At 43.3% G+C, this 26117-nt stretch overlaps 2 protein-coding genes and 1 long non-coding RNA gene across 3 annotated transcripts; 2 read left to right on the forward strand and 1 right to left on the reverse strand.

Moving 5' to 3' along the window:
• Window positions 1-4445: 4445 nt before the first annotated feature.
• On the forward strand, window positions 4446-10569 carry LOC109088542 (probable E3 ubiquitin-protein ligase ARI5). The gene is made up of 4 exons (XM_042749876.1): window positions 4446-4695; window positions 4883-4983; window positions 9185-9355; window positions 9449-10569. The coding sequence occupies exons 1-4, from the start codon at window positions 4617-4619 to the stop codon at window positions 9890-9892; spliced, it is 795 nt and encodes a 264-aa protein (XP_042605810.1). The 5' UTR covers window positions 4446-4616; the 3' UTR covers window positions 9893-10569.
• Window positions 10570-11237: 668 nt separating this feature from the next.
• On the forward strand, window positions 11238-16046 carry LOC109088469 (caspase a-like). The gene is made up of 11 exons (XM_042749874.1): window positions 11238-11700; window positions 11944-12015; window positions 12121-12191; window positions 12269-12442; window positions 12598-12780; window positions 12893-12964; window positions 13117-13293; window positions 14331-14574; window positions 14929-15018; window positions 15581-15690; window positions 15859-16046. Exons 1-11 carry the CDS (start codon window positions 11631-11633, stop codon window positions 15952-15954), a joined length of 1359 nt encoding a protein of 452 aa, XP_042605808.1. The 5' UTR covers window positions 11238-11630; the 3' UTR covers window positions 15955-16046.
• A 219-nt stretch (window positions 16047-16265) lies between these two features.
• LOC122141763 lies at window positions 16266-16903 on the reverse strand. Its single transcript, XR_006158086.1, has 2 exons — window positions 16539-16903; window positions 16266-16318 (listed from the first exon to the last, which is right to left on the reverse strand). It is a non-coding gene; the product is annotated as an uncharacterized LOC122141763 (long non-coding RNA).
• Between the last annotated feature and the right edge of the window lie 9214 nt (window positions 16904-26117).

The raw sequence follows: 26117 nt of genomic DNA on the forward strand, positions 1-26117 counted from the left end.
GTAGCTCGCTCGCATTGCCCTCTGTTGGTGAAAATAATACACAAGTGCTCTGGTAACCAGCAGGCTAAAATCTTAAAAGATATCTTTGAATAAAACATCTGAGAAAAGGTCTTGAGGTGTAGTAACCATGGTATACGTGGAATAATTAACTCTCAGCTTCTGGATTCTTAGCCTTTGCGAAGTCTTGTATTGCCCCAGCTACATTTCTGAGCGGTTCTCCCTTGATAGTTTAATCTCTTGTGTATGACCCTGGACTGTTTGATATTGTGTGATTCTCTGCTGCCTGCCCTTGTGACTATATTGTTGGATTCTACTCACTGTTCCCTGTCTGCCGCCTGCCTCGACCCTCGCTCTGTTACAGTTTGCTCTTTTGGATTGTCTCTGTTTTTCTTGACGTCATTGATTGATTACTGCCTGTTTGATTCTGATATTACTTTATTAAAGATGCAAATGGATCTGCACGCCTCTGACCCTTCATTACATTAATATTGTGGCCTCATTAACATTGTGTGTGCTTAATTTTTCTACAATTCTGCGGCCTGTCGTCATTTATTCATTATGTAAGTAACACACAGTTATGACATTACGTCTGTGTTATTTTCATAGCTTTTCAAAAAGGTCATAGTTTATTTGAAGGGTTTTGTTGTCTTACCTCAGATATTCGTGCTGCTCCACTCAGTGCTGCTGCTTGCTTTTGTTTGTTTGTATATTCTTTTTGTGTCGGTGTCCTTTGATCTTGAATGTTTGTGATTGTTTTTTTTGGTTTGCTTTGATCTTGTTTGGTACCAAGCCCAGAAACCTTTGCCCTGGTTTAAATGCATTTGTTTTATTCTCAAAATCGTATTACTCAAAATAATATTACTAGTAATAATAATAATAATAATAAACAATTACTAAGAAAGAAATAAAGAAAGAAAGAAAAAGAATCTTGCTGATGAAACCTTACACAACAAATATAGATTTGCTTCACATTTGAAGGAGTGTTAAAGAATGACATAATGGTGTTCCTCAATAATATAAATGTGTGCCCAACCTGATCATGTCTAAAAGATGTTATGCCAGCCAGATTCATTTAAAATAATTCGCTTTTGTCACTTGTCATGTTCTGAGCTGATTTGAAGGTTGAATGTAGTATGGGTAAATTTTAAAGGATGTACGGCTATAAAATACGAATTTTTAAGGGTAAGAATTTCACTCCACCCTTTCCATTTAACACAGAATAGCTTCTTGTTCATTTATGAACATAAAACTGAACTTTGTTTTTTGTGTGTTTTTTAATTTGTGTTCTAAAAATTGACAACAACATGGTGCTCGGTTGCATCACCTTTGACATCGCTCCTCAAGGGAAAACCTTCTAAACTCAAGTGGAGTGAGGAGGCCACTCAAGCATTCAACACGTTGAAAGTTAAGTTTACCACAGCTCCAATCCTCAAACACCCTGACCCCAATTTGCCATTCATTGTTGAAGCAGATGCCTCTGACTTGGGAATTGGAGCCGTACTCTCCCAACGCCATGGTCAACCTGGTAAATTGTATCCTTGCGCATTCTTTTCAAGAAAGTTAATGGCAGCTGAACAAAACTATGATGTGGGGAATAAGGAACTCCTGTCTATGAAAGCCGCTATAGAGCAATGGAGACACTGGCTCGAGGGAGCAGTCCACCCATTCCAGGTGATTACTGATCACAAAAATCTTGAATATATTAAAGCTGCAAAGCGACTTAACCCATGCCAAGCTCGCTGGTCCCTCTTCTACACGCGCTTCCAATTCGCAGTGACTTATCGCCCAGGGAGTAAAAACAGTAAGGCAGATGCTCTTTCCAGGCAGTATGATCTTCTCGTCAACAATCATACCCCAGAATGCATTCTTCCCCCGTCTGTAATCATTGCCCCAATTACCTGGGATATTATGGAGGAGATCCAACGAGAACAGCTCCAAGAACCTGCTCCTACCAACTGCCCCCCTAACACACATTACGTTCCACAAAGTCTGCGTCACAGGGTAATTCAGTGGGTCCACACCTCAGTCAGCTCTGGCCACCCAGGAATCTCCCGCACTCTTACCAATTAGCTCACTTACCAATTAGAGCTTCCTGCTAACTACCGTATCTCTCCCTCCTTCCATGTGTCGCTGCTTAAACCGGTCCACCTGGATGCTGACCCCAATCATGAGACTCAAGAACCACCACCGCCACTGGACATTGATGGAGCGCCAGCCTACAAGGTCAATAGCCGCGTTTCCACTGTCGGGCTTAAATCGGGCGTGCTAGAGCGTGCCAGGGCCAGTCGCGTTTCCACTGTCACTTCCGGGGCTTGATCGTGCCTCGTCGGAGCTTCCTCGGGGCCAACAGCCAGGGTTTTTTGGCCCGACGAAAACCTTGGGCCAAGGCGGGCCAGCTGGGGCTTGAGGAGTGGTTATGAACAAAGGCGGAGTTTCTCCGCGAGTGGAGAGTGTCAGAGCCGCGGATCATTTCAGAAAAATAACAGCTATAACATCAACATTAAAAACTTTTTTTTTTTAAAAGCTGAGCTCAAAACTCACTTTCAGTCAGCAGCGAAACGTACGAAATAACGCGATCCGATGTGGATTATAATCATCATAAAAGGCAGAAATATTTATAAGCGATGTAAAAGACTATGCACGCTAAACATTAACGTTACCATAATAAACATGGTAAATGCAACCACTTGAAGAAATCAGACGTCAGCTTCTTATTCTCTATCACAATTGTGTATTTATTTAGTACCATATTTTATATGTCATAAGTCTCGTCTCGAGAGTTTAGCTCCGCGTAGCATGTCATCAAGATATAATAATGTTTTTTGTTCGGGAGCTCTTATAAAAATAGAGTTATTATCATTCATTCTAAATGTGACGTATATAGGCTACTGTGGCTACAAATAAACAGAAACAGTCTCGACTGAATAAGCAAGCTATTTTCATAAGCGTTAAAAATAAATAAATAAAATAGAAATACATTTAATTCTGTGTGATTAATTTTGAGTCCTGATAAATTGATTCATTATGCTCAATGTATCACTTACATCGATGCTTTTGAATTTGAATATTTAACAAAGCATGCAAACAAAAGGCCGCTGTTATCGTGTTCGTTTTGTGATCGCGCTAGTTCCAGTGACTTATTTCTGATTAGTTTTCTAATAACTTCTCTTTGTTGGTGAAATGATGGGGTTGCATGACGTTGTTCCTGAGAGGCGTGTAAAGGGCGGGTTTTAGTGATGCGCAGCAGAGCTTCTGGCCCGACGGTGGAAAAGCAGCTAATGAATTACTGGACTCTAGAAGGAGAGGGGGTCAGCTCCAATATTTGGTGGACTGGGAGGGCTATGGACCTGAGGAGAGGTCATGGGTATAATAAAGTCCTGCAAATGGATTCTAATACTGCCTCAGCCTCCTTGTTACAGTATTAGAGTTTTTCACACATGCTATACAGATAATGTAGAGTCCTGCATTAATTTGAGTGATGACGGCTATTATGGGAGTGGCTTGATGGAGCAGGAGATGCAGATAACATGATCTTGAGCCTTAAGAAATTTTAATTAATGCTGTCACATAACAGCATTAGTAGCATTCACATGCCGTGCCTAAAAACACGTGGAAAACACTAGTCGCACTGCTTTCTGGTTTTTTTCCCCCAAAGTCTTTAGGCGCTTCCGCTCCGGAGGCGTCTGCCATTGCTAAGCAACCATGACCTGCGCTCTGTATGAAGGGCAGAAATTTCCACAAAGAATAAAAGGATTTGCAGCACTAAAAATCGGTTGCAGTAGCTCTCTTACTAAATTTATTTAAAACTGGCTATCCCTGTACAGAAGCTGTTACTTCATCTTTGCTGAGCTTTCAATGTTGTTACGGAAAGGATGAAGCTGATTGGTTGGTTCTTGTCGCATGTCTACATTTGAAATAACAAACTTGAGGCAGTCTCTCAGCAAGTTTTTGTTTTAATTCTGCCACTGTTGTGTTATTGAATTCTTCCTCTGAATTGGCGACGTCTATTGTTTTCTTCTCGCCTTGCATCCCGATCACAAACACTTGATAGATTCTCCCCATACCTGACCCACACAAAAGACCGACGTGTTAAGCGTATGTTACACTTTCTCTTTTTGACTGCATGTGTATGAAACTAGTTTTGAGGGTGTGCACTGTATCACTGTCAAAGTGAAAGTCTTATCTAGGATTGCAGAAAACAGGGCAGAGCCCACTAACCTCAAACATTAAAGAGGAGCGGGTGGGTTTTTCAGAAAGAGTGTGGTTTCTCTGAAGTGCTTGAGAAAAAGAAAGTAAAAGGACAGCACGTTATATCAAATACAGGCACAATTCTGAAGAATAAACAATACCATTATGTATTTGCCCATTATTTTTAGATTAATTTTTTCAATTTCAACTTTCATCTTTAATTGAGAAGTAATATTTTTCTTTAATGGTTTCACATTTCATTGTTCATGAAAACATCCACATGTCTGAGTGGTTTCACTTTCGTGTTTCCTGGACTGAAAGCGCACGCGTCATTGGGACACTACACAGGTTGATACTGGTCCACTTTCCAGCTTTCTCATTCATGCATGTAGTTACTCCAGACGAACTGAACAAGGACCTTCATCAAGATGCAAGACAACCAAAGCAGCAGACAGTACAACGTTAATGATGTGATGCTGAAATTTGTCAGACGGAGAGACGACATAAGTAGCCCCCCCCCCACACACACACAACATTTGTGTATAAGGGAGTTAATGTATTAATGTACTAATTAATCTCTCAGGTTAAAAAAAGAAATCAAGTGAGTAATTAAAATGAGAAACTTGTGGATTTACACAACTTCTGTGCGTTAGTGTTTTTAGTGCATCTGCTGACGCTGTGTTGTGACTCTTAGCTTTAGATGATGACCCCAATATTCTGAGAGCAGAGATGTCTTGTGGTCATGCGGTGTCCCCAGAATCGCTGACTGCCTGGTGTCGCAGTCTGCTGGACCAGGTGCGTCAGAAATGCTCTGTGGAGTTAAATGTGCATAAATAAATAACTAATTATCATTATATCAGTTTTGTTGGTCTGTACAAACACTTTAGACAGTTAAATCTGAAAGCAAACTTTATGAATTTTAAAGGAGTCATCAAATGAGAAACCAAAATTCCCTTGATCCTTTGACCTATGTACTATAAAAACATCCTGTAAGTTTCAAAACTCCTTAGTCTAAAAACAGCTTATATTAAAGGCAGTCTGCCGAAACGACAGCTTGTGGAATGTTCTACTCTGTGATGTAATAGTGTGGAGAAACCCCTCCTCCGCAGAAGATCAATGCCTGCTTCTACACCGCTGCCTGTTTAGCCCCACCCACTGATTATAAACCACAGTGTTTAACCCCGCCCACCGATTCTACACCACTGTGTTTAGCCCCGCCCACCGACTCTACACCACTGTTTAGCCCCGCCCACTGACTATACACCACTGTCTGTTTAGCCCCGCCGACCGATTCTACATCGCTGCCTGTTTAGCCCCGCCCACCGATTCTACACCACTGTGTTTAGCCCCGCCCACCGACTCTACACCACTGTTTAGCCCCGCCCACTGACTCTACACCACTGTCTGTTTAGCCCCGCCGACCGATTCTACACCACTGTGTTTAACCCCGCCCACCGACTCTACACCACTGTTTAGCCCCGCCCACTGACTCTACACCACTGTCTGTTTAGCCCCGCCGACCGATTCTACATCGCTGCCTGTTTAGCCCCGCCCACCGATTCTACACCACTGTGTTTAGCCCCGCCCACCGACTCTACACCACTGTCTGTTTAGCCCCGCCCACCGATTCTACACCACTGTGTTTAGCCCCGCCCACCAACTCTATATCACTCTTTGTTTAGCCCTGCCCACCGATTCTACATCACTGTTTGTTTAGCCCCGCCCACTGACTCTACAGCACTGTGTTTAGCCCCGCCCACCAATTCTACATGCCTGTTTGTTTTGCCCCGCCCATCGGTTCTACATCACTGCATGTTTAGATTCGCACATGTAGTGTAAATAGCGAGAGGCGAATGCAAGTCTTTGCAGAAAGCACATGATGAAGATGCTCTGAACACATCAAAACGCTGTGCAGTGCCAAGCTGTGGAAAAACAGTTGTTTGCGTTGCTTTTCTTCTGATCCCAACATTAGGAAAGAGTGAATTAACTTTATTTTTAATGAAGATCCAGACTGAGTCAGAAAGAACTAAGTTTTTTGTTCACTTCCTTTTACCGCGGATTCATTTACAATCAAGTCACAGTTCGATGTGGGATTTTCAGAAAGACTGGAACTAAAAGATGATGCTGTGTGACTATATCAGATCCGACAGTAAGTGTGAGTAACTGTTTTTATTACGTGATCACTATTGCTTTGTTTGTTATTACATATCGTTTGATATGTATTGAGTATTTATATGTCCATCTGTGAGGAATGTAGCCAGTCACAGCAGTGGGTGTTTACTTCTGAGTTTACAATCCTCCATACTTGACTTTTACTTACAAAAAGTCTAAATATGTTTCAGCTATACTTGTGCTCCTAGAATCTGTGTTTTCATTGCTATACGGTAGAGGGCGCTAGTACACATCTAGTACAGAATTTACAAAAAAAACACAAGTGAAGAAGAAAAAGAAACAACAGATACTAACACATGTAATCTAACAGGATCATCTGACATGAAACAGCATCAAAACTGTAACATTATGGAATAAAATGTGGACCGATGAAGAGGTAATAATTACAGTCAAGCTTTGGGGTGTTGATCGACTCCTACTACCTTTTGATTATCATTCTGAATCCAATTCATAGTCTTTTTTCAGCATTTTGTTCAAAATGTTAGTTCTTTATTTTTTTATGAAACTTACTCACATTAAAGTGTTTAAAAAAAAGAATGCATGAATCTAGAATAAAATGTTTTTGTTTACAAGCAGATACACTGTTCTTTCTTTGGATGTTTTGTATGTTCAGATATTCATATAACAAAATATATATAAATTAAAACCTAAATAGGGACAAGGTAGTATACTTAAAGTATGATGTAAAGTTCACTTAAAGAAAACTTATGAGTATACTTGCAGTATAAAACTACTAAACTAGTAGTTTACTGAGACTATACTTCAAAGTGTACAAAGTATTTAATTAGTAAACTATCAACATACCTATAAGTTCACTTTTAGTATAATTGCAGTACAAACTATAAACATAGAGATAAACTAGTTGTGTATTTAAAGTTTACTACTGTTATACTTAAAGTATACTTAAAAGTATACTTTTATAAACTAGAAAGTGGGCCAATTTAGTCTCAAGGAGTATTGAAACAGTACACTTACAAGTATACTACTAGAACACTGATATTTGTATACTTGCTACTAGAGCCCGACCGATATGGATTTTTGGGGGCCGATGCCGATGCCGATATTAACTCGAAAAGAGCCGATTTATAAGCCGATATTTTGATTTTGAAAATAAACTGGATATTAGACCCATTTCCTATAAACTACACTTACACAACATTCAATAGTAAAATATCTGCCTGTTCTATGTATGTGGGCTGTATAAACCATTTTCCAGAAGGGATTATGTTAAAAAAAGCCTTAGATTACAGTCTCAATGACTAAACAATTGCACATCAAAAGTATATATTTTTTTAATGATCAAAAGAACACTGCATTAGAGGAATCTTTGCAGAAGTAGTCCCACACTTTGCTGCTACAGCGTTCACCTTTTTCAGCCATCTGTAGGGCAGAAAGAGAGACAGAGAAAGATTAACCATGTGTATTAATAATATCACCATGTATCATTACTCATGTCATCATTAGAATTATAATAATAATAAACAGGGATCTCCTACATAGGCAAAAATGAGAAATATAGAGATATATATATATATATATATATGTATCATTACTTATATATATATATATAAATATAGAGAAATATATACATATATATATTTTATTTGTCAAGCAATAGGTATTACCTATTACCTACTTATATTTAACTATATTATTACAACATTTTCCTGTTATGTCTGTAAAGCTGCTTTGAAACAATCTGTAAAAAAAAGAAGAAAAAAAAGCGCTTGTTCAGCTCACATTTATTTACATGTCCCCTCTGGTTTAATCATTTCTGACGCACCTACTGTAGTTACTGTAACTACACTATATTTGCTCTCACAGACACATTCACAACGGACCCGTATATCTTCTCCTCTTCTCTTTGTGCAGTCTGAATCAAAACATCGTCATGCGCTGGCGAACGTAAAGTTAGCCTACTGTTACCGGAAGATTACGGAATCAATTCGTAGTTGAATGGTTAACGTTAGTGTCATGAACACACCGCTGTCAATTTTGAGAAGAACCACCTTCAAACAAGTTAATAGCAAGCATTTAAGGGGCCTGCTAAAAAGGAAGCTATGTTTGCGTTAGAATAACGTAACAGTTGTTGTTTTTTCGAGGCACGCTGTACATAACTTCTAGTCATTGACTACACGCGCCCCCCTGCCACAGTTACGCGGTCATTATGTGGGAAACACTGCAGATATATTTAGAATAAGTTAAACGCTAACGTTATAGTTTGACCTCTTATTAACGTTTGCGCTCTTCCACTGATAAACATGGTATTAGCTTTGTGGCTAATCTAATATAGCAATGAATTAGCGGCTGTAAGTGATGTTACAGAATATTTAGAAGTGATAATGATAGGACCGTTAGCTAGAACTACCACACTGTTTTTATATACAGTGTATGAACTAAATCTACAGTCATTTCACATGACGAACGACAGACTCACCGTCAAAAGAGTACATCTCAGTGGCTCGGCTGATAGCTTTCTTCTGTAGTGGATTTCTGGCGCTGTTGTCAACTGGGGAGCTGCAGAGCTCCCTCTGGTGGGCAAACTATGCAACACTCATAACATGAGTGAAGCATGAGACTCTGTTTTTTTAGTGTTTCATCGGCCGTTATAAACGCCGATGCCGATTTAAATGCAATTAGCTCATCTCGGCCGATAATATCGGCCGGCCGATATATCGGTCGGGCTCTACTTGCTACATAAAGTATACTTAAAAATATACTTGAACTTTACTTAAGTATACTTAATAAAATAAACTTGAAGTATACTACTTTTTGGTAAGGGGTAGCTGTAAACATTTAGGTTTTCTTCTGTTCTTTCTGACAGGGTCAGTATAAATTCTACTGTCCAGCTATCACACAGGGGACAGAGAAATGCAGCGCAGAGTGGCCGTACCTGGAGGTCAGGAAGCTGGCAGTGCTTAGTGATTCAGAGCAGGCTCATTTCGAGGAGAATATGGCTCTTCTGGCAGCAACTGAGTACTGCGAGTTCAAATCAGTGAGTAGAAAGAACGCTTCAACAAACGTGTCTTCTGGCTCATGTGAATTCAGTGACAGTTAATGAACTTTCTCTGGTGTGTCTCTCTGTAAGTGTCCAAGCTGTGAGTCCTACGTGGAGCGAGAAGACCTGAGCAACCTGTGTGTGAAATGCACCATCTGCACCGCGGTGAAACAGAAGAGCTTCCAGTTCTGCTGGCAGTGTCTGAGGGAATGGAGAGGACCAGCGGCTCACTCTCTACGCTGCAGTAATGAAGACTGTGTCCACCCAGATGTTGACAAGCTAGCAAAATGTACAAATATGAGGCTGCCTAATGTGAACAATGTGGAGTGTCCTGCCATCCGAGCCTGCCCCACCTGCGGACTGCTTTTAGAACACAACGGGCACGCTTGTAAAAACCTTTTGTGTAAGCGCTGCAAGGTGGAGTTTTGCTTCCTCTGCCTAAAGCTGAAGCGTGTTTGCAATCCGATCAGTGGACCTTATACTGTCTGCTCAGTGGCACCACGGCAGACTGAAATACCAGTTTGGAAGAGATAATCTTAGAAATAGGATTTATTAACTTGAAGGAGATATGACTTACTTTGTAAACACACAGGTGATTGTAAATACAGCTCCTTAAAGGGGTCATAATCGGATGCAAAATTCACTTTTGTTGTTGTTTGAACATAAATGTGTGTTGGAATTGTGTGTACACATCCATCCTATAATGATAAAAATCCACCCAGTGTTTTTTTAAAATGCCCTTCTCTGAAATCCGGCTGTTCTGAGATTCCTGTCAGAGTGACATAGTTCTGCACAAGCCCCTCCCACTATAGTTGATTGACAAGGCCGTCTTACCTTAGCTCCGCCCTGAGTGAGCTATGAGCTGTCTGTCAGAAGCAGGGGAAGACAAGAACGTCTCTGATTAAGTGATAGAGGTGTTCTGTTGTTGGATGTAATGAATTTAGCAGTCGTCAATTATTCCCGACATCTGAGCCGCAGAAGATTAACGTTACTTTCGTTTTTGAAGGGAATGCGCCGATCCCCGATATGACTAAATGAGTCTATGTTTGCACGAATCATTCGTGATCGAGCTTCTTCTACACAAGGAGTGAGTATAAGGTGTTTTATGAATCTTTGCATATCGCCTTCCCTAATATGTGCTAGTTAGCAAGTTTCACGGCTAAAGTAAACAGTACTGCTGGTCACTCCACAGAAGAGAGGGGCGGGGTCAGCAGAGCTCATTAGCATTTAAAGCAACATGGACTAGAACCGCGTGCTGAAAACAGAGCTGATTTTGTCAGGGTAAAAAGACCCTAAAGAATCATATCAACTTGTGGAAAATGGGCATCTGATGACTCCTTTAGGTTACTATAAAAATATTTTTAAATGGCCTTTTATAATATTTATACTGATTTTTGACAATTTCAACAGTAGTTTTTGTTTTTTGCTAAATGAAAATGTAATGAACTTTTTGTGCACCATTAAAGAACAGCGCTTTTAACTTTAAATAGATTTTCCATTTGGAATGTATCTGTGATAAACTTTTTTTTCTGATGCTTTCAAGGTTCGAGGGATTGAATAAACGTGAAAAAGATTGTATTTTAATGAAGTGCCGAATAATGTTGTGTTGATCAAACAATACGAAATAAACCGCAAAGCCATAGCTACAGATTGCGCTGCATGTACATTCATCAGAAGAAGGTAACAGCGCAGACTTAGCTCAGGAGGTTCATGATGTCATAACACACATGTACACACACACACACACATGCACACACACACACACACACACACACACACACACACACACCACTGCTTCACGGGGCTTATTGCTTTTATAAAATGGTTATTCCATATATGTAGTAAGGTTTCACAGAATAAAACATGCAAATCAAGTATAATCAAATCAGTGCAAATCAAGTATAATTAATTAAAACATTCTTCCACCAAACAATGTAGTTCCTCAGAATCAGTTGTGGTTGTAACAAAGTGGTTGCCGAGCAACACACAGAAGTAAAGAAAATTATTGTTGCAGCTGTAAAACCGGCACAGTTGTGTGTAAATGGTCTGATTTGTTTGTGGAAGCAAACGTGCGACATCCGAGCGCAGCCATCGTGGGTTAATTCTACAGCGAGCGGGATGGGACAAACGTGCACGCGATTGGTCACCTAAAGTCACGTGGGTTTGCGATCATTTATTATTACCAGTGCTGACGGGCTCGCTCACGAACTGAAAACACCATTCATTCCAGTCATAGTTTAGCAGAGGTACATTTTTAGCCATTAAATAAAAAATGGCTGAGGCAAGTGAAACCTGGGATGAGTATCCAGAAGACTCCGTGACCAATCTCTTCAAAAACATAAGTAAGTCTTTGACATTTCCTTTTTTTTTTCTCCATTTGTATGACCTTTAGACTTTTACTAACAATCTGTTCGCCTATAGGATAATAAATCAATAAGCAAAAAAGAAAAGAAACAATATAGCTATTCTTTTTATATAATCCCCTTTAAAACGAAAGTGAAACTGGCCAGCATAGGTTCTCGAAAGAACTATTTACAAGTCTGTTTAAATTCCCAACACTAGATATTATTTCTTTTGAAATCAAGGTATCCACAAAACAGAACTGCAGCGGTCAGATGGTAATTCTGAAGGACGAGGAAAGTCACGAAGGGAATTTGGTGAGTGAACATCAATAGACTAACAGTGTTCTAGCAAGGTCTGTGCTATATTAGTTTGTAGTTTAGACGTAATCAAGGCTTAAGAGTTCATTTCTGTCTCCTCAGTGAAACTGCCTTGTGGTCATCGAAGGCCAGCACATTATATCATCGCTTGGTTCAAGTATTGTCTTAAACAGGTAGTTCCCATCACACTCAGCGCACACACTTCCTGTCAGGGATTCCTGTGTGTGTTAAAGCAGTTCTCATGTTCTAGAGACAGACTGAGTTCAGCTGTCCTGCGTTTGACGAGAGCCGGAAGAGAATCTGTGGAGCGAAGCTCTCTTTTGAGGGCGTCTGTGGACTGATCCCGCTGACGAGCAAACAGACGCAGTTCTTCCAGGAGAACCTCAGTCTAGTCACCGCTGGACATCTCTGCCACTATAAAGCTGTAAGATCTGCTTCTGCAACTGAATTTGGAAACCAGACATTCAGAATAATCATGTGACACCTTCATCACTGTACTTGATTTGTGGGTGAACCGCCCCTTTAAAGTAACCCACTGTAGTCTGTGATTCAGTAATAATCCAAAGCCCGTTTCTGAAGTGTCCAGGCTGCCTGACCTACGTGGAAAGACGAGATCAGACAAACCTGTGTGTCCACTGCACCATCTGCACGGCCACCAAGAAACACACATACTACTTCTGCTGGAGCTGCCGGAGCGAATGGAAGGGCCCCCCTACCCACAATGCACTGCGCTGCAGCAACAACAGATGTGGACAAGAAGTGGTAGACACACCGCACATCTGGATCAATCACTACTAAGACCACAGCTTTGGGAACTTGATTTATGAAATTAAAGGGGGTTGTGTTTAATTCAGTGTCCTATGCTTCTGAACAGATACGTGAAGATCCTCTGGTGCCGTGCACACCTGAATTTAAAGAGAAGAAGCTTAGAAAAAAGAGAGATGATGTAAGTATTTTCAAAGGCCTTATAAAAGGTATGAATGGAATGTGATATGGACTGCTACTTTAATGCAGTATACAATGTGTGGACACTAATCATTAAAACCCTGTGTTATTGTGGTAATTTGTATCGAATCTCTTTCCCTCTTCTCTCTCAAGATTTACCCAGTGAAGGAGAGGTCCTCTGACAGGAAACGTCTTGCGCTCCTCATTAATAATGTGGAGTTTGAATATTTAGATAATCGGGACGGGGCAGAGAAGGATGAGATGAGTATGGAGCGACTGCTGAAGGCTCTCGGTTACACCGTGCTGACACTAAGAGACCTCACAGCACAGGTACACACACACCAAACACACAGGTGCTCAGACGTTTCAGATCGCCAAGATCTGTATTTCTATGACAAATAAATGCTGTTCTTTTGAACTCTATATTCATTTGTGTGTGAAATATGATGATCTCAGTTCCCGTGTGAAAGACGATGATCTTGTATCGATAGCCAGAGATAAAACTGATTCTACTGGACTTGAGTGCAGCCTTTGATACGATAGATCATGGGATTCTCCTAGTGTTTATCACATTTAGTTGTGATCTGTGAGACGGTTTTAAAGTGGTTCAAGTCTTATCTTATGAACAGAGTATTCTCGGTGAAGTATGGTGACTTTGTTTCATCTACAGCTTCTATTATCTGTGGGGTTCCTCAGGGCTCTGTTATTGGCCCTGTATTGTTTTCCTGGTACATGCTGCCTCTAGGCTCGATTTTTAAGAAATACGGTTTGTCTTACCATTTGTATGCCGATGATACACAACTTTATCTCCCTGAAACATGGAGAGAATTGTGGTTCAAATGTACTTTTGGAGGTGAAGAGCTGGATGGCTCAAAAATTGTTTCAGCTAAACCAAATTAAAACAGAGATTATGAATTGTTTGCCCCACTAGAAGATGCTCAGACATAAAGTCTAATGATAGTATTTAAGTGCTGAAATTTAATGATTAAATGAACTCTGTAACAATGCATAGAAATATATATTTAATTAATAATAAAATAAAATATTATTAAATATAAAATTTAATAACGTTGTGAAAACTGTGTGATTAACAGTACAGCAGCAGGTATTTTTGGGCTAACGCACAGATCCAATATGATACACATACAATTTCTTTCTCAACTGTTTCCTTCAAAACAGACTGTGTTTAGTAGAATACTTGCAGAGACAGCTATTTTGAGACAATTTTATGTCTATGTGTCTGTTCAAGTGTAAGGATACTGAACTGTATGAATGACGGTCAACTACGATCCGTTCAACCCCTAATATATTACATATATGAGCAGCTGACCAGAATGACCGTGTGTTGTTGACCGTTTGATGCTCAGGGCATGAGCGCTGCCATGCGAGACTTCTCCCAGCGAGAGGAGCACAGCCGATCAGACAGCTGCTTCGTGGTGCTCATGTCACATGGAAGCGCCTCTGGAATCTGTGGAGTTTCCAGCATAGTGAACTCGGACGGGGAAGAGGACATTTTCTCCACAGATGACATTTATAATTGCTTGAACACAACAAACTGTCCTGGTCTGCGAGACAAGCCTAAAATCATCCTCATCCAGTCGTGTCGGGGCGGTGAGTTACAGATGAACAGACCTAAAGCGATGCTCATATTCAGGCTGTTTTGCACATCTCAGTAAATTACTAAATATTCTCAGAATCAGTTGTACTCGCACTTGAGTTGCACTTCAGTTCATTCAATCCAGCCCTCAACAAACCAAAAATATTTGGCTTAAAACCTGGGCAAACCCATAAAGGCAAAAACAATAAAAAATGGACAATGTCATTAACATTAGCAATAAAACATGATTTCAGCGCCAGCACAGCACGTGCATGACCTCTAAGCTTCCTTTGAAACTGGATTCAATATATAATGTGCACTGTAGACAGACGTTGACCGGATGGTTTGTGTCTTACCGTATTTCACAGGTAATGATGGATGTGTGGATGTCCAGGACAGCATGCCAAAGACAGAGCACCGAGAGAAAGACTTCTGCTGCCTGAGGTCCTGCACTCCCAGTGAGAATATATTACAACATCCCACTGAGTGTATTATATGTGACCCCGGAGCACAAAACCAGTCATAAGGGTCAATTTCTCGAAATGGAGATTTATGCATCATCTGAAAGCTGGATAAATTATCTCTGCATTGATGTATGGTTTGTTAGGAGGACAATATTTGTCTGAGATACAACTATTTGAAAATCTTGAATCTGAAGGTGCAAAAAATCTAAATATTGAGAAAATCATCTTTAAAGTTGTTCAAATGAAGTTCTTAGCAATGCATATTACTAATCAAAAATTAAGTTTTGATATATTTACGGTAGGAAATTTACTAAATATCTTCATGTAACATGATCTTTACTTAATATCCTAATGATTTTTGTCATAAAAGAGAAATGTATAATTGTGACCCATACAATGTATTGTTGTCTATTGCTACAAATATACCTGTGATACTGATGACTGCTTCTGTGCTGCAGGGACACATTGCTACTACTTTTGAATGCACTGAATAATATTACTTGTTTGTTTGGTTTGCCTCTAAGCTGCTGTACAGTAATGACTCTTCTTTATTCAGATACTGTTTCCATCAGGAATCCTCAGAGAGGCTCAGATTTCATCCAGGATATCGTGGAAATATTTAATAAGCACGCTCACGAGGATCACATCGAGGAGCTCTTCAGAAAGGCAATGTCACTATGAACTACTAGCTTTATTGTGTTTCACTGCATGTGACTAACTAGAACTCATAACTCCAACACAAGGAAAAGTGTATAGTAAAGGAATAAAACTTTTATATGTTAGTATGTGTAGTTAGTTTTCATTTTTCACAAAGGTTTTCTTATTTTTAAACAGGTCCTTAAGAAGTTTAAGGAGCATCATCCGCGTCAAATGCCAAGCAAAGAGAGAACAACACTAAATAAACACTTCTACCTCTTCCCTGGGCTGTGAAATGCAAAGACATGTAATCACAATTATGTTTGATTTTTAAAGCCTTGTAGACCCTGTATGTGAATATTAAAAATATAAAACACAAAAGGTCATTTTGTTTGTGTGTGCAATGCATATGTATTTAAAGAGTTCAGTTCAGACAACTCCCTTTTTATCAATTCTCAGAAATCATGTTTATTATTGGAGTTATCTGTTTTTGCAAATATGTATGTACTGGCCTCACTAAACGTTTGCGTATTTAGCTATCCAGCGCGTATAAACAGCCAGGTGAGGTGAACAAAGAAAAGAGATGATGCTTTATCCCGAAGTCCTTTTTCTCCTCTCCTTTATTTTACACACAGCAGTGCAAAAACAAGCTGTAAAACTGTAAACAAAAATAAAAGTACCCATTAACTCAAATTGCCTTCTTCAATCATTTCCAAAACCAAATGCAACATGTACATCGTTTTCTACTAAGCATGAGCCGCCATTACATGGGAAACAGAGGAATCTACACTTCGTGGCAACACGTTAAATTTTCTTCCTACACATCTTAAGAAAATGACTAATATAAAACCCCTAATATTACACACAGTGTTACTCACCGGCATTGCCCCCGAGGGAAACACAACTGAGCGGAGTTTGAAGAAACTTGACAGCAGAATTTACACATCACAGAGAACAACTCGCTCTGGAAAAGTCGTGAACTAACCGAACACTAATCTCGTTCCAAACGAGAATACAAACGAGAATACAACAGGAAATAGAAACTGTACACCAAACCTGCCGTTACCACAAGTGTTCAGTAGATGGCGTCAACGCACTGCAAATAACTAAAGAAACACAAAATGAATGAATGATCATTAAGACCAACACACTCCCTGCCTGGTATCTTAAGGATACCACATCTATTACCTTTTAAATGCACACACTTTACTTAAACACAAGTAACATCCTGTTTAGGGGAGAAAAGTAAGACCAAGTTCAGTTACAGGTCTCTTAAACACTTTAGGAGTGCCGTGACCGAATCACTCTGATATCTACAGTCCTGACAACATTATCTCTGCTGGGAAAAGTTTTGATGACCACTGCCATTGGCCAGTGGTTCCTTGGTGCTGCATTGTCTTTCATCAAGATGACGTCTCATTCTTGCAAGTTAGGCCTTTTGTCCTGCCACCTGGCACGACTTTGCAGGGTGCTCAGGTATTCACGTTGCCATTTGTGCCAAAATGTCTCTGCGAGATGTTGTACCAGCTTCCATTGGTGACGGATGATCTCTGCCTTGCCAAAGTCAGGCGGAGGCGACGATGGGGCTCCTGTCCTTTGTGTCAGAAGCATGGAGGGGGTGAGTATGAGAGGGTTCTCGGGGTCAGTTGACACAGGCAGCAGGGGTCTCGCATTCATAATTGCACACACCTCTGCCATGAGTGTGACGAGGACCTCGTGTGTCAATGAAGAGAAGCGTTGCTGCAGGAACATGGAGTCTAGGATGCGACGGGCCACCCCGATAAGTCGCTCCCAGGCACCTCCCATATGGGAGGCGTGCGGGGGATTGAAAATCCATGTGCATTGTTGGTCTTGTAGGTAACGTTGCATGTCTGCGTCCTCTTCCAGATTCAATTCTTTTTGAAGCACCAGTAAAATTAGTGCCTCTGTCAGACCTAATCTGTGCGGCAGGGCCTCTGATGGAGAAAAATCTCCGTAGAGCATTTATGAAACTAGATGCACTCAGTGTCTCTATCACTTCAATGTGTACAGCACGCACACACAGACAGGTGAACATTACTGCCCACCTTTTGCTGTTTGCTTGTCCACCTCTCGTCCGACGGCTGATAACCTCCCATGGGCCGAACACGTCCAAGCCGACGTAAGTGAACGGTGGGGCAACTTGTAGCCGGTCTGCAGGCAGATCTGCCATCAGCTGATGTTCTTGCTTGCCACGCAGTCTCCTGCAGGTGACACATTGGGACAGAGTGCCTCTGATGCATCTCTTTCCGCCCACCAGCCACAGTCCAGCGTCCCTGATGGCCCCCTCTGTAAAGTGTCTGCCCTGGTGTTTTACCTGCTCGTGATGGTGGCGCACAAGGAGAGTCGTTAGGTGGTGCTGAACTGGGATGATGAGGGGATTGGTGCGGTTTACCTCAAGGCCAGACTGAGTGATGCGTCCACCCACTCTGAGAAGTCCAAAGCTGTCAACCACTGGGCACAGCTTTGCAATGTTGCTCTGTTTTGGAATGTCTGACTTACTCTGAATGTTACTGAATTCACTAGGATATCTTTCCTGCTGCATGTTCTTGATCAGTAGTTTCTTTGCTTTTTCCAGGTTCTCTGGCGTGATTGCTTTCTTACAGGTATGCCACCCTCTGCAAGTTTTGTCTTTGTCCGTTTGTCTGAAACACTGGGCTATGTGAATCAGGACCGCAAGTGCTCTTAACACAGAAGTCCACTTTGAGAAGCGCTCGAAGCGTTCAGTTCCTAAGCTGGGCTGTGTGATTTCAGTGACTAGCGTTGCGACCTGAGGTCTGATCTCAGAGTCTAATTCTGGGTCAACTAGATCAAACAGTGACTGATGATCAGCTGGAGGCTTACCAGACAAGAAGGCGGGTCCGGTCAGCCAGTTGGTGTCTCTCAATGATGCAGCAGTAACGGATCTGGAGCCATGGTCGGCCGGGTTGAGCTCTGAGGGAACATACTTCCACTGTTGGGGTGACGTTGCTTGTCTGATGCGTTGGACCCTGTTGCTTACATAAACATAAAATCTTCTCTGCTCATCGTTAATATAACCTAACACAACTTTGCTGTCAGAATAGAAAGTGACAGAGTTCATGTGCGAGTCCATGCTACTCACAACAGTCTCAGCTATCTCGACCGCAAGGACTGCAGCACAGAGTTCGAGTCTGGGGATTGTAGTCTCCTTCACTGGTGCCAGCTTTGCTTTGCCAAGCACGAATCCGACTTCAGAGCATCCATTTTCATCGGTCACCTTCAAGTAGGCAACCGCTGCGATTGCTTTGGTTGAAGCATCCGCAAACACACACAACTCTCTCGTGCTTGCTGCAGAGGTGGAGAGAGATGTGTAGCAGCGGGGGATCTGTATGTCTTGAAGGCATTGAAGGGAGGACTTCCATCTCACCCACTCCGCTTGGAGGTGTCCAGGTAATGGCGCGTCCCACTCACCGTTTTCTATGGTCAGCTCTCTCAGCAACGATCTCCCCTGTATAGTGACAGGTGAGAGAAAGCCGAGCGGATCAAAGATGCTGTTTATGGTTGAGAGCACGCCTCTGCGTGTGAAAGGTTTGTCGTCTTGCTGTACTTGAAAGGTGAATGCGTCTGTGACTATGTTCCAGCTTATACCCAGGCTGCGCTGCACAGGGACGTTATCCGTGGCAAAGTCCAGGTCTTTAATGCTGTTTGCAAGGTCTTCAGAGGGGAAATCAGCCACGACAGCTGCACTGTTTGATGTGATCTTGTGCAACCGGAGGCTGTTGTGGAAGAGCATCTCCTGTGCCCTCTTCACCAAGTTGATGGCCTCGGACTCTGTTGCAAACGACTTCAGAGCATCGTCGACATAAAAGTCTCTCTCGATGAATGCTCTGACATCAGAGCCGAATTCAGATTCTGCTTCTTTCGCTGCTCTCCTGAGGCAGTAGATTGCTACAGCAGGAGACGGTGTGTTGCCAAACACATGCACACGCATTCTGTAGTCTACAATGTCACTGTCCCATTTGTTGTCGCGGAACCATAGAAACCTCAGGTAGTCTCTGTGCTCCTCCTTGACTACAAAACAGTAAAACATGTGTTGAATATCTGGAGTCACAGCAATTTTCTCTTTTCTAAACCTGATAAGGACGCCTAACAGGTCATTGTTCTGATCTGGGCCTTTGAGCAAGACACTGTTCAGTGAAATCCCTTCATACTGAGCACTTGAATCGAACACTATTCGAATCTGTTCGGGTTTCTTGGGATGGTAGATGCCGAAGGATGGCAAATACCAGCTTTCTTGTCCTTCTTGGAGGACGGGGGCATTCTCTGCATGTTGACTGTCAATCATCTTTTGCATGAACTGCATGTAATGTTCTTTCATGTCAGGTTTCTTCTCTAGTGTGCAGCAGACTGACTTGAGTCTTTTCATGGCATAGTCTCTGTTGTTTGGCAGACGTTCTCTCGGGGTCCGAAAAGGTAGGGGTGCGACCCAGTTTTGAGTGCTATCTTGATATACCTCAGTATCCATGATCCTCAGGAAGTTGAGATCATCGATGGACGGAGCAGGTTGGTGATCTTTGTCGGTGCAGTGGAAGACGGAGGACTTCAGGTGATCCCCGTGCAGCAGAGAAGCAGTGTGAACGGCGGCTTGCTGAGATGGAGGATCATGAAGGACTGAGTGGCTGTGTGGAGGGTCTTTCACACGCAGGTGGCTGGAGCAGGGTGTGAGGTAGCTGGGGCGGCCATCTCCCAAGATACATGTTTTTAGTGAAGTGACTGAGGAGGGGCGGTGTGCTGTGCCGAGGCACACATCGCCTATCACCACCCAGCCTAGGTCTAGCTTTTGAGCGAATGGGGCATTGTCGGGGCCGTTGATCTGTTTTCTGATCTTGTGTATACTCAAAATGTCTCTCCCTAGCAACAGCAGTATCTGGGCACTGGGGTCTAATGGAGGAATCTCACTGACTAAGCATCTCAGGTGAGGGTGATGTAGAACTGCACTGGGAGTTGGGATTTCAGACCTGTTGTTCGGGAGTTCATTGCATTCAATGAGGACGGGAAGAGGGACGCAGGTCTTTTCGTCCAGTGACTCCAGCATGTAGCCACAAGCTCTCCTTCCAGAAGTCTCTATACTGCCCGCACACGTCTTGAGCGTGTAAGAAGATGGAGTGCTATTGTCGCTGAATATCTCAAAGAATTCTGTACGTGCAAGGGATTTATTACTTTGCTCATCAATGATCGCATACACTCTAGTTGTTGCTTCTCTCTGGCCTTGTGGGAAGACACTGACTAAGCATATTTTGGAGCAACCTCTAGCACTCATACCCTCACCGCATACCTCAGTGCACTTGGAGGAGACCGTCTCTGGAGGCTGCTGGTTCTCACTGCCCTCCCTGCCGTTCTCTGACGTAGATGGGGGTGGCTTTGCTTTCCATGGTGATGGACCTGGATGGAGGGCTTCGACGTGTTTGATGCTCTGACATTCTGCACATGTTATGGTTTTGTTACAGTTCTTTGCGATATGTGTGGTTGAAGCACAACAGCGGTAGCAGATGGAATTGTCTTTGAGATATTGTTTACGGTCAGCTAGCAGTTTGTCTCTAAAGCTCCTACATGCTCCTAATGAATGGGGCTTTTTGTGGATTGGGCACTGCTTGGTGAGATCTAGAGAGTCAGCTTCAGGCTCACCTTTATGGCTGGACTCGGCGACTTGAGTCTTGTGAACTGCAACAGACTGGTTGACTCTACTCTGGATGCTTTTGGGTTTGTCTTTATTTGAGGCAGGCAGAAGTGGCATGGTGACTCTGAAACTGGGATCATTTCTTGCTTTGGCTTGGTTCTGAATGAAGTCGACGAACACGCCGAATGGGGGAAAGGAAATCTGATGCTGTTGCTTTATCTGAGAGCCGTAGGACATCCACTTCTCCTGTAGATTATACGGGAGCTTTTCTATGATTGGGGCTACTCCCCTAGCAGTGTCAAGGTAAGTTAGTCCTGGAAGGAATCCATCCTGCTTTGCTGCGTACAGTTCCTGTAGCAGGTCGGCTAAGTCGCGTAGCTTGGCTGGCTCTTTGTTGGAGATTCTCGGGAAGCTTTCCAGTCTGGCAAATAGCGCCTCTTCAATAGCTTCGGGGGTGCCATAGCACTCTTCGATGCGCTGCCAGATAGCTCGGAGGCCACCCTGGGGGTCTCTGATGTAGGCTGCTCTGAGCCTGCGTGCTTGTTCAGATGACTCTTTGCCGAGCCATTTAATCAGAAGGTCAGTCTCTTCTGCCACTGACAAGCCTATATTGTCTATGACATTGCAGAATGAAGCTTTCCACGCCCAGTAATTCTCTGCCTTATCGTCGAACTTCATCAGCCCTGTGGAGACGATCTGGTTTCTAGTGATGAACTTCGCCAGGTCAGCAGTCTGGGAGCTGTGTCCATCTTGAGCAGACGTGTGACGAGGCGAGGTAGGGCGTGGAGCAGGACTGGGTAGCCCATGGACCTTTCCTCTCTGCCATGCTTGGTTGCTGGCTTGGCGTGGGCTGTAATGTAGACTAGCAGGTAACATGGATGGCTGCTGTGGCTGTAGTGGTACCTGTGACGGCGGTGGCAGCCGTCTTGGGGCTGGTGTCGGTCTCAGGGACTCTGCTGGTGGGTGTGTCGGTAGCTCTGCAAGCGATGTTGCTGGATGCTGTACTGGAGGTCTTATGGCTGGCTGCGTTGGAGGACGTGCAGGTGGAAGCAGGTGGCTGTGCAGGCTGGGCGGAGTATTATAGCATTCTTGTTTTATATCTCTCTCCGGTGGCACGCTGTTTGCAGTGAAGTACCTTTGGTTCAGATCTGACTCCGGTCCCCCGAGGCTGTTGTCATCATCTAATTCTATTTGAAGAACTGCTGCTTCAGCTATTGCAGCCTCCATTTCTTTTCTACACCGCAATGCCTCCAATTCAGCTTCTGCTTTGGCAGTTCGTAGTTCTGCTTCAGCTTTCTGAAGTTTCAGTGCCATTTCTTTTTCAGAATAGGCTGCTTTGGTTCTTGCTGCTTGAGCTCTGGCTTTAGCGGTAGCTAGCGTAGTGCTCCTTCGTGAGCTGCATGTTGATCCGTGTTGAGATGGTGCACGAACAGAGCTTGATGCAAATAGCTCAGATCTCACCTCCCAGTCACCAGCTTCTGCATCAGTCACACCAGTGGGAAGTTGCATTTCGGTCGGAGAATCCATGTCTTATGGAGCAGGGGAATCTGGGCAAGTCACATGCAGGCTTGTGAGAGCAGGTTAATGGCGTCGTCTCGACGGGCAACAATTTTTTTGTTTGTTTCTTCTAGCAGTTGAAGTTCTGTCTTCTTCTCGACAGGCGAGGGTCTGCCGTTTTACTGTACTGGCCTCACTAAACGTTTGCGTATTTAGCTATCCAGCGCGTATAAACAGCCAGGTGAGGTGAACAAAGAAAAGAGATGATGCTTTATCCCGAAGTCCTTTTTCTCCTCTCCTTTATTTTACACACAGCAGTGCAAAAACAAGCTGTAAAACTGTAAACAAAAATAAAAGTACCCATTAACTCAAATTGCCTTCTTCAGTCATTTCCAAAACCAAATGCAACACGTACATCGTTTTCTACTAAGCATGAGCCGCCATTACATGGGAAACAGAGGAATCTACACTTCGTGGCAACACGTTAAATTTTCTTCCTACACATCTTAAGAAAATGACTAATATAAAACCCCTAATATTACACACAGTGTTACTCACCGGCATTGCCCCCGAGGGAAACACAACTGAGCGGAGTTTGAAGAAACTTGACAGCAGAATTTACACATCACAGAGAACAACTCGCTCTGGAAAAGTAGTGAACTAACCGAACACTAATCTCGTTCCAAACGAGAATACAAACGAGAATACAACAGGAAATAGAAACTGTACACCAAACCTGCCGTTACCACAAGTGTTCAGTAGATGGCGTCAACGCACTGCAAATAACTAAAGAAACACAAAATGAATGAATGATCATTAAGACCAACACACTCCCTGCCTGGTATCTTAAGGATACCACATCTATTACCTTTTAAATGCACACACTTTACTTAAACACAAGTAACATCCTGTTTAGGGGAGAAAAGTAAGACAAGTTCAGTTACAGGTCTCTTAAACACTTTAGGAGTGCCGTGACGAATCACTCTGATATCTACAGTCCTGACAACATTATCTCTGCTGGGAAAAGTTTTGATGACCACTGCCATTGGCCAGTGGTTCCTTGGTGCTGCATTGTCTTTCATCAAGATGACGTCTCCTTCTTGCAAGTTAGGCCTTTTGTCCTGCCACCTGGCACGACTTTGCAGGGTGCTCAGGTATTCACGTTGCCATTTGTGCCAAAATGTCTCTGCGAGATGTTGTACCAGCTTCCATTGGTGACGGATGATCTCTGCCTTGCCAAAGTCAGGTGGAGGCGACGATGGGGCTCCTGTCCTTTGTGTCAGAAGCATGGAGGGGGTGAGTATGAGAGGGTTCTCGGGGTCAGTTGACACAGGCAGCAGGGGTCTCGCATTCATAATTGCACACACCTCTGCCATGAGTGTGACGAGGACCTCGTGTGTCAATGAAGAGAAGCGTTGCTGCAGGAACATGGAGTCTAGGATGCGACGGGCCACCCCGATAAGTCGCTCCCAGGCACCTCCCATATGGGAGGCGTGCGGGGGATTGAAAATCCATGTGCATTGTTGGTCTTGTAGGTAACGTTGCATGTCTGCGTCATCTTCCAGATTCAATTCTTTTGAAGCACCAGTAAAATTAGTGCCTCTGTCAGACCTAATCTGTGCGGCAGGGCCTCTGATGGAGAAAAATCTCCGTAGAGCATTTATGAAACTAGATGCACTCAGTGTCTCTATCACTTCAATGTGTACAGCACGCACACACAGACAGGTGAACATTACTGCCCACCTTTTGCTGTTTGCTTGTCCACCTCTCGTCCGACGGCTGATAACCTCCCATGGGCCGAACACGTCCAAGCCGACGTAAGTGAACGGTGGGGCAACTTGTAGCCGGTCTGCAGGCAGATCTGCCATCAGCTGATGTTCTTGCTTGCCACGCAGTCTCCTGCAGGTGACACATTGAGACAGAGTGCCTCTGATGCATCTCTTTCCGCCCACCAGCCACAGTCCAGCGTCCCTGATGGCCCCCTCTGTAAAGTGTCTGCCCTGGTGTTTTACCTGCTCGTGATGGTGTCGCACAAGGAGAGTCGTTAGGTGGTGCTGAACTGGGATGATGAGGGGATTGGTGCGGTTTATCTCAAGGCCAGACTGAGTGATGCGTCCACCCACTCTGAGAAGTCCAAAGCTGTCAACCACTGGGCACAGCTTTGCAATGTTGCTCTGTTTTGGAATGTCTGACTTACTCTGAATGTTACTGAATTCACTAGGATATCTTTCCTGCTGCATGTTCTTGATCAGTAGTTTCTTTGCTTTTTCCAGGTTCTCTGGCGTGATTGCTTTCTTACAGGTATGCCACCCTCTGCAAGTTTTGTCTTTGTCCGTTTGTCTGAAACACTGGGCTATGTGAATCAGGACCGCAAGTGCTCTTAACACACAGAAGTCCACTTTGAGAAGCGCTCGAAGCGTTCAGTTCCTAAGCTGGGCTGTGTGATTTCAGTGACTAGCGTTGCGACCTGAGGTCTGATCTCAGAGTCTAATTCTGGGTCAACTAGATCAAACAGTGACTGATGATCAGCTGGAGGCTTACCAGACAAGAAGGCGGGTCCGGTCAGCCAAGTTGGTGTCTCTCAATGATGCAGCAGTAACGGATCTGGAGCCATGGTCGGCCGGGTTGAGCTCTGAGGGAACATACTTCCACTGTTGGGGTGACGTTGCTTGTCTGATGCGTTGGACCCTGTTGCTTACATAAACATAAAATCTTCTCTGCTCATCGTTAATATAACCTAACACAACTTTGCTGTCAGAATAGAAAGTGACAGAGTTCATGTGCGAGTCCATGCTACTCACAACAGTCTCAGCTATCTCGACCGCAAGGACTGCAGCACAGAGTTCGAGTCTGGGGATTGTAGTCTCCTTCACTGGTGCCAGCTTTGCTTTGCCAAGCACGAATCCGACTTCAGAGCATCCATTTTCATCGGTCACCTTCAAGTAGGCAACCGCTGCGATTGCTTTGGTTGAAGCATCCGCAAACACACACAACTCTCTCGTGCTTGCTGCAGAGGTGGAGAGAGATGTGTAGCAGCGGGGGATCTGTATGTCTTGAAGGCATTGAAGGGAGGACTTCCATCTCACCCACTCCGCTTGGAGGTGTCCAGGTAATGGCGCGTCCCACTCACCGTTTTCTATGGTCAGCTCTCTCAGCAACGATCTCCCCTGTATAGTGACAGGTGAGAGAAAGCCGAGCGGATCAAAGATGCTGTTTATGGTTGAGAGCACGCCTCTGCGTGTGAAAGGTTTGTCGTCTTGCTGTACTTGAAAGGTGAATGTGTCTGTGACTATGTTCCAGCTTA

Source organism: Cyprinus carpio, chromosome B22 (genome assembly GCF_018340385.1).
Source record: "Cyprinus carpio isolate SPL01 chromosome B22, ASM1834038v1, whole genome shotgun sequence".
Taxonomy (NCBI): Eukaryota; Metazoa; Chordata; class Actinopteri; order Cypriniformes; family Cyprinidae; genus Cyprinus; species Cyprinus carpio.